This window comes from Ictalurus punctatus, chromosome 20 (assembly GCF_001660625.3).
Source record: "Ictalurus punctatus breed USDA103 chromosome 20, Coco_2.0, whole genome shotgun sequence".
Taxonomy (NCBI): Eukaryota; Metazoa; Chordata; class Actinopteri; order Siluriformes; family Ictaluridae; genus Ictalurus; species Ictalurus punctatus.
The window spans coordinates 24332661-24347726 of record NC_030435.2 but is presented as its reverse complement, the minus strand read 5'-3'; the positions used below and the strand labels follow the sequence as shown (position 1 = coordinate 24347726).

The 15066-nt window shown below is 41.1% G+C and overlaps 2 protein-coding genes across 2 annotated transcripts in view; both read left to right on the top strand.

Moving 5' to 3' along the window:
- xrn1 (5'-3' exoribonuclease 1) overlaps positions 1-2822 on the top strand; it is a 24487-nt gene extending 21665 nt beyond the window's left edge. Inside the window, exons 40-41 of the mRNA XM_053673568.1 lie at positions 330-487; positions 1007-2822. Of these exons, the coding sequence (XP_053529543.1) occupies positions 330-487; positions 1007-1273 (425 nt within the window). The 3' untranslated portion in view covers positions 1274-2822. The remainder of the gene's footprint in view (positions 1-329; positions 488-1006) is intronic.
- A 3807-nt stretch (positions 2823-6629) lies between these two features.
- LOC108280293 (early endosome antigen 1) lies at positions 6630-12383 on the top strand. Its single transcript, XM_017495141.3, has 12 exons — positions 6630-6897; positions 7228-7310; positions 7596-7763; positions 7993-8082; positions 8192-8362; positions 8482-8577; positions 8707-8766; positions 8970-9140; positions 9506-9625; positions 9793-9852; positions 10910-11038; positions 11196-12383. The coding sequence occupies exons 1-11, from the start codon at positions 6630-6632 to the stop codon at positions 10994-10996; spliced, it is 1374 nt and encodes a 457-aa protein (XP_017350630.1). The 3' UTR covers positions 10997-11038; positions 11196-12383.
- The last annotated feature ends 2683 nt before the right edge of the window (positions 12384-15066 follow it).

Sequence of the window (15066 nt, the reverse complement as noted above, 5' to 3'; positions counted from 1 at the left end):
GAACGGAGACGTACGTAAGTAAGGGTTAAAACAAATCACAGGCAGTTAAAAAGGCAAACCGTGGGCGAAGCTGCTGTTAGAGGATGATGAAATCTTCTCCGCTAAAACGATGTTAATATTTGAATGCACACTGAATTTCTTTACTTGTGGATGAATAAGGAACATCTGTGAAACTCTTGTGGCTGTAACACATGCCCTGAACTCTAGTTCATCAAATGAATTCCTTTGATCTTAACACGTCGCACTGATTGGCGTTTTTAATTGTACACGAAATCTCATTTCAGCACGTTTGATTCAGATCCACTCACCTGAGCGTTTGTTCCCCGCAGGTGGTCTTTTGATGCCGCGTCAAGGTTACGCCCCTCTGCCGTGGGGGGTGCAGTTCCCCCCACAGGGGCAGCCGTTTTTTGGCGGGACGTTCCCCGGAGCCCGAGTGCCTCCGCCCCCGGCCCACGTCGGATCTCACAACCAGTTCGTCCCTCTACAGGCAAGAAACAAACACCTACAGCGACACACCCGCTTTTACACCGCAGCGCCTCCGAGTTCTGGGTTCTGATTGGTCGGATTTATTGGTGTCCATTACTTCTCCATAACAGCGGCTCTGACAGTAGCGCAGGTTTATATTAACGCGCTCGCTCTTATGCGTTATCGTTTCCGTAGCAACGGCTCGTTCACCGGGGCGTGAGGTTTTCTGTAAGGAGAAACGTGTTCATTTAACGTTTATGGAAGGAGTCTCCGCTCTCAGCACTTTGTAACGAGTGAGAACAGGAACTAACTCCTTTCACAGACGTTCCACAACGTTAAATGTAACTATAAACGGATAAAAAGTACGACGTGTCGTCACGTAAGAAATAAAGACGTGTAATTGTCGGCGAATTGCTGTGATGTAAAAGGAATAAAACACCTGGGGGACGTAGTAAAAACTTTTATTTGCGCGTATTTGTTCACTTGATCAGATTTTCAGTAAATCTATTTTTATATATCTTTCTATTTTTGTTTGTGCCAGGTGACTAAGAAACGAGTTACGGGTCGGAAGAACCAGGAAGCGAGGCCGGACTTTGGGAACGCCGCTCGACCCGAAAACGCTGAAGCCTCCCACCTTGCATCTACAGAGACCTGCTCCGCCCACAAAACCCCTCCACCAATCAGCACGCAGGATCCCGAAAGCCTGCACAAGCAACCTCCCAAACAGTCACATGCCCAAGGCTCCGCCTCCAAACGCAAACAAAGGAAGCTGGCGGTGAACTTCGATGCCGCCAAAGTGACGGACTGAAGTGCGAAGGAGTTCCGCCCCTTCCTCCAGCTATTTTTTATGTTTTTCCCGGGTTTTACGGTCGATAATTTTTAAATATAATTATGCAGTATTGGAGGGGGGGGGGGGGGGGGGTGTTCGGGATACGGTGAAGAACTTGACTGATAGATCTAATCATGTATTACATCATGCTTTTCCCCATTGGTGAGAGAATATAATTTCTTTTAAACTTTAATCCACTTTAATCTCAGCAGCTGAATGATCTCCGCGACTCGCTCTCGTCTGGCTTTAAATTGCGCTTTTATTGGGATCTATTCAGCTTCTTCTTTTTTCTCTTTTTTTTTTCCAGCTCTGCGTTTTTAATATTCCTTGAATATTTGAAGAGTTATTTTTGTAATCACAGCACACTAAAAACAAATTTGATTCTCCCGCTTGATTTGTTTTTAATCCGCAATCCCCACACGTACGGCTACGATCCTGCAGTTACAGACAATCAGACCGGATTTTTCAGAAAACCGCCGTCCCTCACCACGTCCCTGAAACTCCGATAAGTCCGAACTTGTAACGGTGGAGAAGGGGCGTGGAGAAGAGCGCGAGAAGTTACGTGTCTGCTTCCGTCGACTTCTTGCTCCACGAGACTGGGATTTGTCAATAGATTGAAGAGAAGCATGTTTTGGGGGGGACGAACACGGAGGACAAAATGGTGGACGCGAATACGAGGAGATTTATGACTAAATGTCTTCGTGGCCAATATTCCAGTTTTATTCAAGCTGCTTTTTCCCGTCGTTTCAAAACAAAAAAGGAAAGAAAAAAATACACTGAGTGTAAAAGGAGCCTTAAAACACTCGCTGTTTGGCCTGTTGTTATTGTTGTTATTATTATTATTATTATTATTATTATTATTATTATTATTATTATACACACCTTATTCGATCTCATTTATACACTAACGTGAGGCGGAACCTGGGCCTCAGATCATTTCCACGTCTTGATTCACTTCCTCCGCTTGGACATCGACTCTCCTCTTAATCCTGATTCTCTGCGTCACTCGTCTCCAGCGTCTTCTACACTCTCATCGTTCACTTCTAGATTTCTCCCCGTCTTTTCCTTTCATATTCCACACTTCACGTTCTCTCTTTCCCTCTCTGGCCGTCAGCGGACGTTTTGGATGTGAATTCAGTGCAGTTTCCAAAAAAAAACAAAAAAACAATCTAATTCATGTTCTCTCTCTGTGAAGGAGAGCAGAGATCCGGTTTGGTTTTTAAAAATGAAGTTTTTGTATTTGAATTTTATCTCCTTTGTTTCCTTTTCTTTAAAAAAAAAAAAAAAAAAAAAAAAAACAAGAAAGGAAACAGGTCTCTGTTACCAGCAGCTCTGTACACTGTAGGATTTATTTTGTGGGTACGCGCCACACCTCTAGCATCTGTTTTTAACGTCGACTGGAAAGTGCGTCGGTGCGCCGAGTCATTTTGAAATGACCTTCAGCCAAATTCACAGAACAATTCAACTGTGGCTCCCGGATTGGGAAGTGCTGTATATAGATCTTTAATAAACAACTTTTGTTATCATATTTTTTTTCTCTTATTTTTTTTTTTTTTTTTTTTTTTTTTTTTTTACAACCTGTGAAACAACATGGAGCTACACTGATCTCATTTTATTATTACATTTTTCAATCAGCTCTACTTACAGCTCAAATAATATCGGGACTTTGGTATAGAGGGTGCCAATACTTATATTTATACATAGCAACCGATGGGCTTCAGCCAGTAAATGAGGACCTACTGGGTGTTCCTAATGAAATGGCAACTCTATTAACGGCTCATGAACGTTGTTGTGATCTGAGATTTTAATGTTTACTTTCTAAATATTTAAACCCTGATTAACATTAATGTTGCCTTAGTAAGCCGTTTTATTCTTTTAAAATGCTTGAACGTTACAGCCTTTAGCAGCCTTTAGTCTTATAAAAAAAATGTTTTTAATACAAATTAACACTGATGCAGCTCATTTACAGCCCCTGCCCAAAACACAGTTAGGAAGCAGCACTAAATATCCGAGCCTGAAACGGAGCTCCGCCCCTTCGAGAGAGCGCGAGAGAAGCGGAGCTCCGCCCCTTCGAGAGAGCGCGAGAGAAGCGGAGCTCCGCCCCTTTGAGAGTGTGAGTGAAATATCCGATTGAATTGTAGTTTCTCAGGACACGTGAGATGCAGATACTTCTAATAATTCCTTCGTTTCTGTTGCCTCGATTTCTGACTGTAGTCGTTTAGATGCTCGTGCTCCTACAGGAACTTCTGAGTCTGTCCACCAGACGTTACCTCCACACACGTCTATGAAGCGTTGATGAAATTAGACAACAAGAAATCAGATGGAACTGATCAGATTGAGCTCTATTTCTTTAGAATTGCAGCAAATGTCGTGGCAGAGCTTATTGCATATATATATATATATATATATAATTTAAGTTTAACTTCTACGTTATGCCTAGAATGAGGAAATCGGCAGTGGTTGTCCCTTTATTAAAGAGTGGAGATCCCTCTGATCCAAACAATTATCACCAGATCTCCAAACTGCCGGTCTTAGATAAAGTATATTAATCTTTCCTAAACAATCAAATAAAGCGATTCTTATCTGATGATAATCTCCTTACTGACGCTCCATCAGGCTTTAGATCGGGCCGCGGTACCGTTACAGCAGCCGTGTTAGTCACGAGTCATATGATCAGCTCTTTATAGGAAACAGTCTTGTGCGGCTTCATCTGTTCGTCTTTCAAAAGCATTCGATTCTGTCCATCACAGACTGAAGCATGTAGGTCTTAGAGGTTGCTTTAAAGTGGTTTGAGAACCATCTTTCTGAAGGTATATATGATTATATATATATTATATATGCGTTCAGCTGCATCCTCACTCAGAACACTGGACGCTGTCCGTCACGCTGCGCTACACTTTGCTCGTTGTGCGAGTCTCGTACTCGTCACTGTGTTTTATATGGATCGTCAGCTTGGTCCTTCAATCACAGGAGATAACTGCATATGTTTTTATTCACTGCCAAGACGCGTTTAGGTCAGTTACCTTCCCATGTTTCTAATCTTTTAACTTTTAATCTTTAAACTAAGTCACCGCACGAGATCTACAACTCAAGTTCGGCTGAAAGTCCCAGGGGGTACATTCAGAATTTGGTAAGACAGCTTTCCGTTTTTTTTTTTTTTGCTCCGTGGGTATGGAATGAAATTGCCAAATGTGATCAACTTGGATATCCTTCCCTCTTTGAGAACTTTTAAAGGTCTTTTGCAGACTGCATTAAAGGAGACGTGTCGTCGTTTTTATTGATCGGTTTTTATACATTGACTGTGTGGGGTTTTTTTGTTGTTGTTTTGTTTTGTTTTTAATATATGTACTTGTAGAATTTGCTGTTGAATTTTACTGTGAAACTTAACTGTGCTGCCGTCTTGATCAGGATTTAAGAGACTGTATTATCTCAATGGAAACTTCCTGCTTAAATAAAGCGGGGGAATAAATAAAGTACATCTATGCACAGGATGTCTAACTAATGTAAACCTCTGTTGATCGGCTTTGAATCATATAAATGATAAAATGACCAGCTTTTTGAGAGAGAGAGAGAGAGAGAGAAGGAGAGAAGAGAGGGATGACTGTTTATAGCTGCTATAATGTAAGTGAGAACGGGATCTAACTCGTTTACCATGAGGACGTGCTCCTTCTCCATCACGCCGCCCTGTTGTGGATGATTTTCCAATAAAAGTGTTTTATTCCTCATAGATCCTACTAGCTAATGATCAGAATCCAGTCCTAAAGTCCATGAGCTGTCATGTAGGTGTAGTAGCTGCTCATAGAACCAGATTTAAACAGATTTTATTCCCTTCAGTGTGTGAGGTGGATGAAAAATATCTGCTGCCATCTAGTGGTCAAAATGAACATTTTCAGCATGCATGTTCTCCAGCTGTGAGAAGGATAAAAAAAAAAAATACCTGTATTTAGTTATTATTTATTTATTTATTTATTTATTACAACTGACATACAAATTCAAAACTACAAAGTAAACAAGCAAAACAGAAATATTCTTTATAACGGTACATGTTCAAAAAGCAGTAACTCAACAACAGGGCAGCATTTCGGTGTGTGTTATGTTTTAGAGAAGGGGAGGAGCTGTACAGTCTGATTTCCTGTGGAATAAAAGATAAGAGAATATGAGAATTTAAAAAAAAAAGATGGAAGTGTGGATCTTTGGAAGTTATGTTCAGTTTCAAAAGCTATGACTGTGTACGCGTGCGTGTGTGTGTGTGTGTGTGTGTGTGTGTGTGTGTGTGTGTGTGTGTGTGTGTGTGTGTGATGACTATAATAAAGAATTTCTGCACTGAGAAAAAGACGGAAATGTTGTTTACTTGAGTGACTGATAATGGAAGTATAAGGGCGGTTGTTGAATCCAGTCCATAAACTTGATTAAACACGATTTAACTAAAACAATTTATACTTTAAAAATCAGGAACAGAATTAGGAACATTTCTTCTGTTTGTGTTTGTCCAGATTGGTAATGTTTTAAACTCCTAGAAGCTGCTAGAAGGTAATAATCTCTGAGCCAGTGGTAGATAAATGATCAGTGCGTTAGCGAACCGCCTCAGCAAGTGGAAGCTCCAGTGTGCTGCACAGTCCCATGGTCTGGGTCCCTGCCAGTCTCATTAACTAGACTGGAACATGATAGTTTTAGATGATGTCATGTAATAATGTAGCTAAATGTAATGTAGTTAAAGCTGAATAAGATCTGAATGATTTTTTCCCTCCCGTTCTTTTTCCACAGAATTAGCATGCTAACTAGAGTTAGCGTTAGCAAGTGTTGTCATGGATAATAAAGATACTAATAAGTATTTGCATTAAGAGGTAATAAAAATAAAACAGTAACAGTGTTGTGATGATAATTTGAGAAATGGTCAGAGCACGGCTGGTGTTTTCTCCTCGGAAGGTCTTTAGTTTCGGATGTAAATGATTTGGTGATCGTCAGTCGGTGGAGATCGGGGGAACGAACATGAAATCCGGCCGAGATTGGACTTTACAACCCTTATCAGGGAAATTTGCTGCCAGGACGAATAAGAAAGAAAATCTTCTAAAGGTAAGAACATGCTTTGTTGTTGTTGTTGTTGTTGTTGTTGTTTATTCCGCTGTTAATCCACGGTCATTTATTCATGTGTTGAATGTGTAAGTTTGTCTACTGCTTCAACACCAGTAAAGTTGATCCATCTATCTGTCTATCAGTAAAACCTAGCAGTGGTCCGATGTCCATGTTCAGTGTCGCAGCGTGTTTGGATTGAATCGAATAGCACTGAACATGACCGGTGTTTTGGTCGCGTTACCTAGGCAACAGAACGGTGGTTATGACGTCACAGTCAGTAGAACACGCTTCTGTTCCAAAACTGAATTCAGAGACTTCCGTTTTGACTGAACTTCACACTAACGGGCTGTGTATCGGACGCGTGGAGGTGAAGGTGATGGATATGATGAGCTCTTTCAGGGGTTTAGTAGGATTTGCAGCGTGTGCAGCTGGAGCTGTAGTCGTGGCTGCTCTAGGATATTATTATGTTCATAAGCGTGGACATGAGGAGCGGAGGACGGAGGCCTTCGAAGGCACACCTGTCCACGAAGGTAGAGATCTTTCCATGAGTGCTTCTCAGTCCTGGTGTAGCCTGCACTGTTAAATGTAACTCTCTAAAGTTATTCACACAAACAGGTTTCAGTCAGGGATGTAGTCAGAGCGTTCAGGCTACAATGTGGTGGCCAGGTGACCAAATATTCAGCTTTATTGTGCTGTGTGAGGTGAAATACTAATCAGCGTCCATAAAGAATTACAGAACGTCATTTTATTCCTCTATAGTAGAAGTAGTAGTAATAATAATAATAATAATAATTTTATGCCTCATTTATTTAAACTCTGATGAACACCTGCTTACGTGATGTTTGTGCTTTTGCTTTTAGACCCAGTGCAGATTGTCTCTTCAGGCTTTCTGCAGTCTCCTGATGGACACAAGGACACGCAGATGGACAAGGCCAACCCTGAGGTACTCCTCAAACCTCAAGCACATTCATTTACCAGATAGAAACGAGTTATTAGGCATTAGATGTTGTACTGGATTACAGTTAAGTGTAATATCTAACAATACACTCTATAGAGACCTCTTGTCCTTTACACCCGTCCACGGGAAATGTCCGGCTTTTTTGCACGATTGATGACTTGTTCACCCAAAGTGTTTGTGTTGAACATATCTCCAGAATGGAATTTGGTCCTCAGAAGTGTCGAAACGTGTGTAAACGTAAATAAAGCCTACAACATATTGAACTTACAGGGGTGTCTGGAAAAGGCCGAGGAGGAGGAGGAGGATGAGGAGGAAGATGAGGTGTCCGTTGTTCAACAGAACAGCGAGGAGCTCCATGTGCCGAACCTGGTGGAGAAAGTCACGGAGCTGGAGAAACTGCTCTCTGAGCTTCACAGAGAGTCTGAGATAAAAAGCAAGGTGAGTGAGAAAAGCCTCGCGTTAAACAATTCTTCTCCAACGAATATGAGTACCAATACAACTGAGGAAAGAAAACATCTCCACACCGGACGTGATGTTCACCCGGGCCTTCAAACTGTCCGAGACACAATACACACTCTGACCAGACCGCGTTAAGTTCTGATCAGTTATTTATTGATCATATACTGGGTCTCATTAAGAAATGTTCTGACCAATGGCTGTCTTTCAGGAGCTTGAGCAGGAGCGACAGGCTCACAGGGTCCTGAAGGAGAAGTACACTGAGATGGAGGTGGTAGGGCAGAATGAGGGGGTACTAAAGGTATTCTTTCTTCATGAAGCCGTGACTCCTGAATCTGGGCATTTCAAATACATTAGATACATACACTCACATAATGAGTACATTTTTAAACTTTTTTATTAACTTCCAGTCCTGTCTGGATGAAGCTGAGGAGAGAGCTGAGATCGCTGTAGAGTCCAACGCTCAGCTGGAGCGCGAGAACTCCAACCTGAAGAACCAGGTCAAAACACTGCAAGGGTCAGTGGAGAAGTTGGCGGGAGAACTCCATGAGACCCAGCAGATGTGTGAACAGATACTGAAGGTAAGTGAGAAAAGCCTTTAATAACAATTTAGAAGTATTCACATAAAAGGAAAATTTTACTGCTCGTCAAATATCTGTAAAAAGTAAGTACAGCAAGCTTTTGGATGTTGAACTGTCAGGGTCAGCAGGCCGAGCTGACGGACCTGGAGTGCGGAAGCAGAGTTCGGGAGGAGCTGCTCTTTAAGGTAGCCAGAGAGTCTGAGATGAAAAGCGAGGTGAATGAGAGAAGCCTCACATTAAACAGTACTTCTCACATCGATTTGAGTACCAAACAATACGGGAACTATTGAGTGAACTGGCCCATTGCAGATGTGAACATTACGCTCTCACATGGTGTGTTTTAGGAGCTGGAGCGAGAGCAGAAGTTTTACTGCACCCTCTGGGTCAATTACAAAAACACCGTGGTAAGCTTTTCTTCTCTTAATGAGGATTTTACTAAATCCATCAGATATTATAAAATTGATTTTTATAAATTAGGGACTAGGCTTTGCAAATGTTGTAACATAAACCTTTTATCTTTTCTCATGAGTGATGATACGGTCCTTGCAGATGTTTGAATGTGTGTAGACGTAAATAAAGCTGATGGCATTTTGTGTTGAACTTCCAGTCCTGTCTGGACGAAGCTGAGGAGAGAGTTAAGATCGCTGTAGAGGCCAACGCTCAGCTGGAGTACCAGAACTCCGTTCTGTTGGAGCAGAGGAAAACACTGCAAGACTCTGTGGAGAGGCTGAAGGAACAGCTGTGTGAGACTCACGGGAAAGGTGCCAGGTTATTGAAGGTACGTGAGAAAAGCCTTGCATTAATCTGGACTTGTGATTTAAACGTGAATGGAGTGACGTGGCAGGAGATTTCAGAGGAGGTTAGACGAGGATGTTTCACCATGACAGTGACCCCAAACACACAACCAGAATAACTCAAGAAGGTTTATCCAATCTTCCGAATTGAATCCCATTGGAAATGTAATGAATTGGAGATGAATTTCTGAGAGGAACTGGACAAAACTGAACCACAATCCTACAGAAAGATGATTAGTTCTTATGGTATATGTCTCGAAACGGTAAATGTTAACGATGGCTTTGCAGTAAAGTACTGATGTTGGTCATTTGTAGTATCTGAAAACCTTTATGGATTTCCTGCTCTCAGAGTACTCTGAAGAACGAGAACGTCTTCCTGAAGGACCGGGTACAAACACTGGTAGAGTCTGGGGAGACGCTGGAAAGACAACTCCATGAGACCCAAAGGCTCTATGAAGAGATGCTCATCGTCAGTGAGAAAACAATTGATAACAATTTAGACTTGCATAAAAAGAGATTTTTACAATCGTATGGGCAAAAGTACAACAAAACACCTGCAAACTAAAAACAACTGCTGATGTGAACATTAAGCACTCGTTAAGTTTGAACCTCTTCTAGCTCATGATTGTCTTCTAGGAGCGGGAGCGAGAGCGGACGGATCACAGAACCCTTTTGTCCCAGTATGAACACATTAAGGTAAGATACTTTCACATGAAGCCACAACTGCTGTGTGTGTGTGTGTGTGTGTGTGTGTGTGTGTGTGTGTGTGTGTGTGTGTGTGTGTAAAAGAAATGCTTCGTAGCCAGAGGAGTAAATACGTAATGTTGGGAAATTTAAGACTGAGTAAGGTATCTCACTGTCCTTCTAAACAACAACGTCTATTACATTTACATTTACATTTATTCATTTAGCAGACGCTTTTATCCAAAACGACTTACAAAGCGAATATTCCAAATCAGGGGACTCTTACGTTTTAATTTATTTATTCATTTTCATGTGATTCATTTACATGTGATTCATTTTCTTGTGATTCATATTCATGTGATTCATTTACATGTGATTCATTTTCTTGTGATTCATATTCATGTGATTCATTTTCATGTGATTCATTTACCTTTTCTCTTCTCTCCTCCCTTCCCTTTCCCAAATATTTCATTGAGAAGAAGAAAAAAAAAAACAAACGAAAACAAAATTAAAAGTACCAGAATCCCCCCCCCCCCCCCCCCCCCCCCCGCCCCTCTCATGGCTACTCAATAACGTTCCGGAAAGATCAGAAAAGATCTCTAGACACTCTCATAATCGACTACAGAGCTAGTACACGGTGCTGTATTGAACCAGTATGGGGTCGTTTAAGCAGAATTTCGTTATAACTCTTCTATATGGTGTTCCTGTATGATCTTTGTTTAATAACGATGGAGAGAGTACGTTTAGGAAACGGGGAACAACATGCATAATGAAGTAATAAAATGACTCTCTTTAGAGACCCGGGTACGTGATGTTCTTCACCGCCTGGTCTGTGGAGTTGGAGCTCTATATAAAATCATTTCTTTTGGGATATTCGGACCAGTTGTTATAGAAACACGGTAGAAATACGGCTTAGTACGGCAGTATGTTGGTCCGGCTACTGTAACAATCCACTGACCAAAAAAAACACTGTGTTCCTTTGACTCATATCTGTATCTGACTCTGACTTTGTGTCTGTTCATTCTTCATCATTCATTTACGTTCCATCTGTTGGTCGTTGAACTTCAAGGGCTCTCTGGCTGAATTTCAGAAGAAAGCTGAGAATGCTCAGGACTGCAGAACTCTGGAGAAAGAGATGTTCTGCAAGTCTCATTAGAGGACTCTGTGTTACAGAACTGTAATGTCAGAAGACGTTAAGGTACGTGAGAAAAGCTTTCCACGGAGCCGTACTTTTGAATAATAATATGGCTCTGCTTTTGCTGTTGAGTTACACTACAGGCTGAACTCCTGGTCCTCAGTAAATAATGCTAACATGTTTCTGTTTTTTTTCTCTTTTTAACACGGAATCAATGAAGTCAAAGAAGCTGAAAAATATAAGATCGCCAACACAGATGCTGCACATCGTTTAACACAAAGGACAAAAAGAATGACCTATGAAACATTTTGAAATGTTCCGTTTATATTAGGCACGTCACGATACCATAAACATATCTTACGACTCTGTACCAGCTGAAGTATCACGATCCCTCGCAGGGTCGTGTTCGTTCGTCATTCAAATCTACAAAACGAACCAGATTTACAGAGATACACAGATATCAGTGAAAAATGTTTCACTCTGAAGACTTTATTAACGAGAATGAAGAACGGGCTGTCGGACAAGCTCAAGAACAATCCTACAGTTGGCGAGTCACTAATTCAACGTGTCGCGTATTTCGTCTCCTGTTCCCTCGAGCCGTGAAATCATGCGAATGGAAATTGTCCCCAGAGTACGCAGAACGGACACATTAGGAATAAATAAACTGAATTCGGAAACAAACCTCCCCAAAAAAAAAAAAATCATAAAATTGGGAACGTTAGCTTGCGTACTGGCAAACACGGCTAATTTTATTATTCACCCCCGGCGGTTAGCGTAACGTTAGCTCGCTTACAAACAAACAGGAAATGGTTAAAGATTAAGGTGAAGAACTTTGGTTAAATGAAAGGTGTCACTAATCTTTGTGTGTGAAAGCAGTGAGACGTGTCATTTTAGTGAAAATAGTATGAACTGCTGCGCACACATCATTACTTACAGTACGACTGCACTGACGATACGACCGTTTAAAAATACAGTGGCATATTTTGAAGCTTTAGTATCGCGATACTACCGTAGTGGCGGTACTGTTCAACCCTAGGTTATATATTGTTCTAGTAAGGACTTTTGCAGCTGCCTCATAGTACATGTGGTTTTACACGTGTAACTCCTATAAGCAATGTTATTGTATTTAATTTTTTTTTTCTTTTTTAAACGAAAAAACTCCTTGATTATTTTCCAAATAAAGTTGTCTTTGATAAGAAGGATCGAGTATAATATAGTGCGAAGGATAAAAATGTCATTTTTCTAATTGTTTACAGACAGTTTTTTTTTTTAGCAATAAAAACAGCATTTTGCTGTAGTTGCTCAGACTAACCCTGGGTTTTATGTGTCACAAAAGTTTATATGTGTAATAAAAATGTACATCATTAATAGAATATATGGTATAAAAAAATAAACAAATACTGAATCCATACTGTATCCTAACACTGCATTAAGTTAGATATCCTGTGAAGTAGACGACTAATCTCTGTAGAATCTTAAACAGTTGCCCAGGTCATGCACTTTTTAGACGGTCCCTTACTGACCCCATTACAGTAAAGCGCTGATGAACTGCGTTTCTGAAAGATTATCTTCCGCGGGCTTTAACCACCGAGAAAATTAAAAAACATATTCAGTTGCACTTGGTTCTCGTTCCACTCCAGAGTAAGACAATACACACTTTGTCCTTTTTGTGTGTTTATTTCTTGAGAAATAGAAGAGAGAAACTTGAACGTGTAGTGAATGTGCAATATAAACCCAACTTTACCGAGGTGACCTGTGGTGGTCTGCTTGGTTTGGACCCCTGGGGTGTGTGTGGGTGTGTTTAAATGATACAAGTACATGTGTACATGCCCTATACTTAAGACATGCTGTAAATACAATCTGAAAAAAAATCTCTTACAAAAAGATTGTGATCAGCTCCACGGTTGCCATGGTCAGTGAGTGGGTTCCATGTAGCTTATAAACGGGTGACACTGTCAGGATTTAATGCGAGGTTACTTATTTGCTCATTGTTATCTTCTCGAACTATAGGACCATCATAGTCAGTACCATAGTCTTCAGTTTCTCCATGTGTGAGAAGCTCCAGATTTGGCTGCGAGTACGTACCCGTATACCACATTGCCAAGGGTGTCATGGACTGGCCTGAACTTAAAGTACAGTGGTTTCACTGTTGGAAAGGTTCTCTTACAGATCACTGTATCCGCTCCAGGTACACAAAATGTAAAGCCCATATATGGACTTCACTTGTGGACTCTAAGATTTCAGAGCGTTCCGTGTACTGGAAAAGTTGCTTGTAGAAGTCTGACATCAGAGTAACGTCGTTCAGTTCTTCGATTACGAGCACTTCGATCGACTATAAAACTTCCCCGATTGTGTATCATGTACCTGGCCACTTCGATGTTCTCACCACCTCCATCTCCTCGGACTGTAAGGTAGACCAAATCCTGCCACACCCTGCTGAAAAAAGTGCTGTATATGCTCCGTTGTTGGTACAGCATTCAGGATAAATAATAGTCCGTCATATATAGCCCCCGTGGAACACAAATCTCCATGCAATTAATTTGTGATTTGAATGGATGTGCCTAGAGAAAAGAGAAGGATTAGAACCAACTGACATGGATTTTTGTCTGCAGCATAATAGGAAATATGATGAATACTAACGCCATCGTGATACATACCAAAGATGGTTTGGTCCTCTGACATTATATACACTCCTCCTCATTGCATGTCTTGTACGGATCACGGTGCCAACAGGGTCAATTGCTGCCAGTCGATCCCGAACACGCCTTCTCTGGATAAATAGTCCTCTACTCCTGAGGCTTCCGACAATGCAATTAAAACTAAATGTTAGCATCATCAAAATAAGCACTCTTCAAGATATCATTTTAATATTTGAAATCTAGTATGCTGCCTGCTTGCCTAGGACAAGTGTAACTCCGCCATTAACTCCAGAACATCAAGGTCCAGATCTGAAATAGAGCTGAGATTAGTCCCAGTGCCGTACTGAAGACGTCGTCTTCGTACTGCTCGACAGCTCACACCCAAACAGGTAGAAATAAATGTCCAGGACATTCCTGTCTCTCTCAGCTGGGTCAGCTGTTCTCTGGTGAGACCATACCTGTGTAAGACAACACACTGAAATGTAGACTCTTAATATTTAAAGCTTGTGTTGTGGAACCATTCGGATTTATTTTATTCAGATCCACTGAGAAATTAACCGTCATTACCTCACAATTCCATTTGATCGAACGCTCCTCATGAAATCGAAGTAGTTCGGTACTGCACAATGCAGACTAATAACATCAAACACGTCAAGGTTCAAACTATTTCATTTATTTCCCACGTGTCCGTTTTAAAATACACAGCACATACTATGGAGAAGGTAACATGCACTCACACACCAGAACCAGAAATGGAAAATTGCATGTAATTAATTGATTGTTTCATAATTAACAAAGTGATGTTCTGTGCTGGAGATAAGTATGTCTGCCTGGGGAGGAATCTGTATAAATGATGCATGTAGGGGTAGTCCGTCAGCAGAAATGTGATGATGTTCAAAACATAATGATCATAATCACCTCTGGTCGCCCGCCAGTCCTGGAGAGAGAATTGTTGGGGTGGAGGACTGGTTCCAGTTGAAATAACTTTTCTGAGAGACTGCCGTGTAACTCCGATAGCATGGGAGTGATTTGATTCTCCTATAATTATCCTATTTTTCATAATTGTACATAGTCATGCCTACAAATAATAATTACCTGAGTGTGTCTCAGATGGTCCAACATCCTGGATCGAATATGACGATGCTGCTCCAGTAACCGATGAAAATGCTCCATGCTGTTAAAATTTCTTGATAGCATACAGTACTTTCTTCATAAAATATCAAGTGTTTAGCTCTGTGAAATCTCTCTGTATGTCGTTGCACTGGCAACTAATGCAGTTTAATATAAAATACCCCTTAAACATGTTGAAAATGGCAGGATAACCGCAGTGTACGCTACAACTCACACATAAAGGGTCATATGCAGTAATATGTTTAAGCGGACACAGTCGGACCCTCTCGCGCGCGCGCTTTCTGACCCTCTCGCGCATTTTTTGCCTTTCGTTGTCTCTCC

What these genes read in the sequence shown, in the direction of transcription:
- LOC108280293 (XM_017495141.3), top strand. Translation starts at nt 6,630, where the DNA reads ATGACGTCACAGTCAGTAGAACACGCTTCTGTTCCAAAACTGAATTCA. An exon ending in AGTCTGAGATGAAAAGCGAG is followed by an intron (nt 8,578 to 8,706) that starts GTGAATGAGAGA and finishes GGTGTGTTTTAG; the next exon opens with GAGCTGGAGCGAGAGCAGAA. An exon ending in TCAATTACAAAAACACCGTG is followed by an intron (nt 8,767 to 8,969) that starts GTAAGCTTTTCT and finishes TTGAACTTCCAG; the next exon opens with TCCTGTCTGGACGAAGCTGA.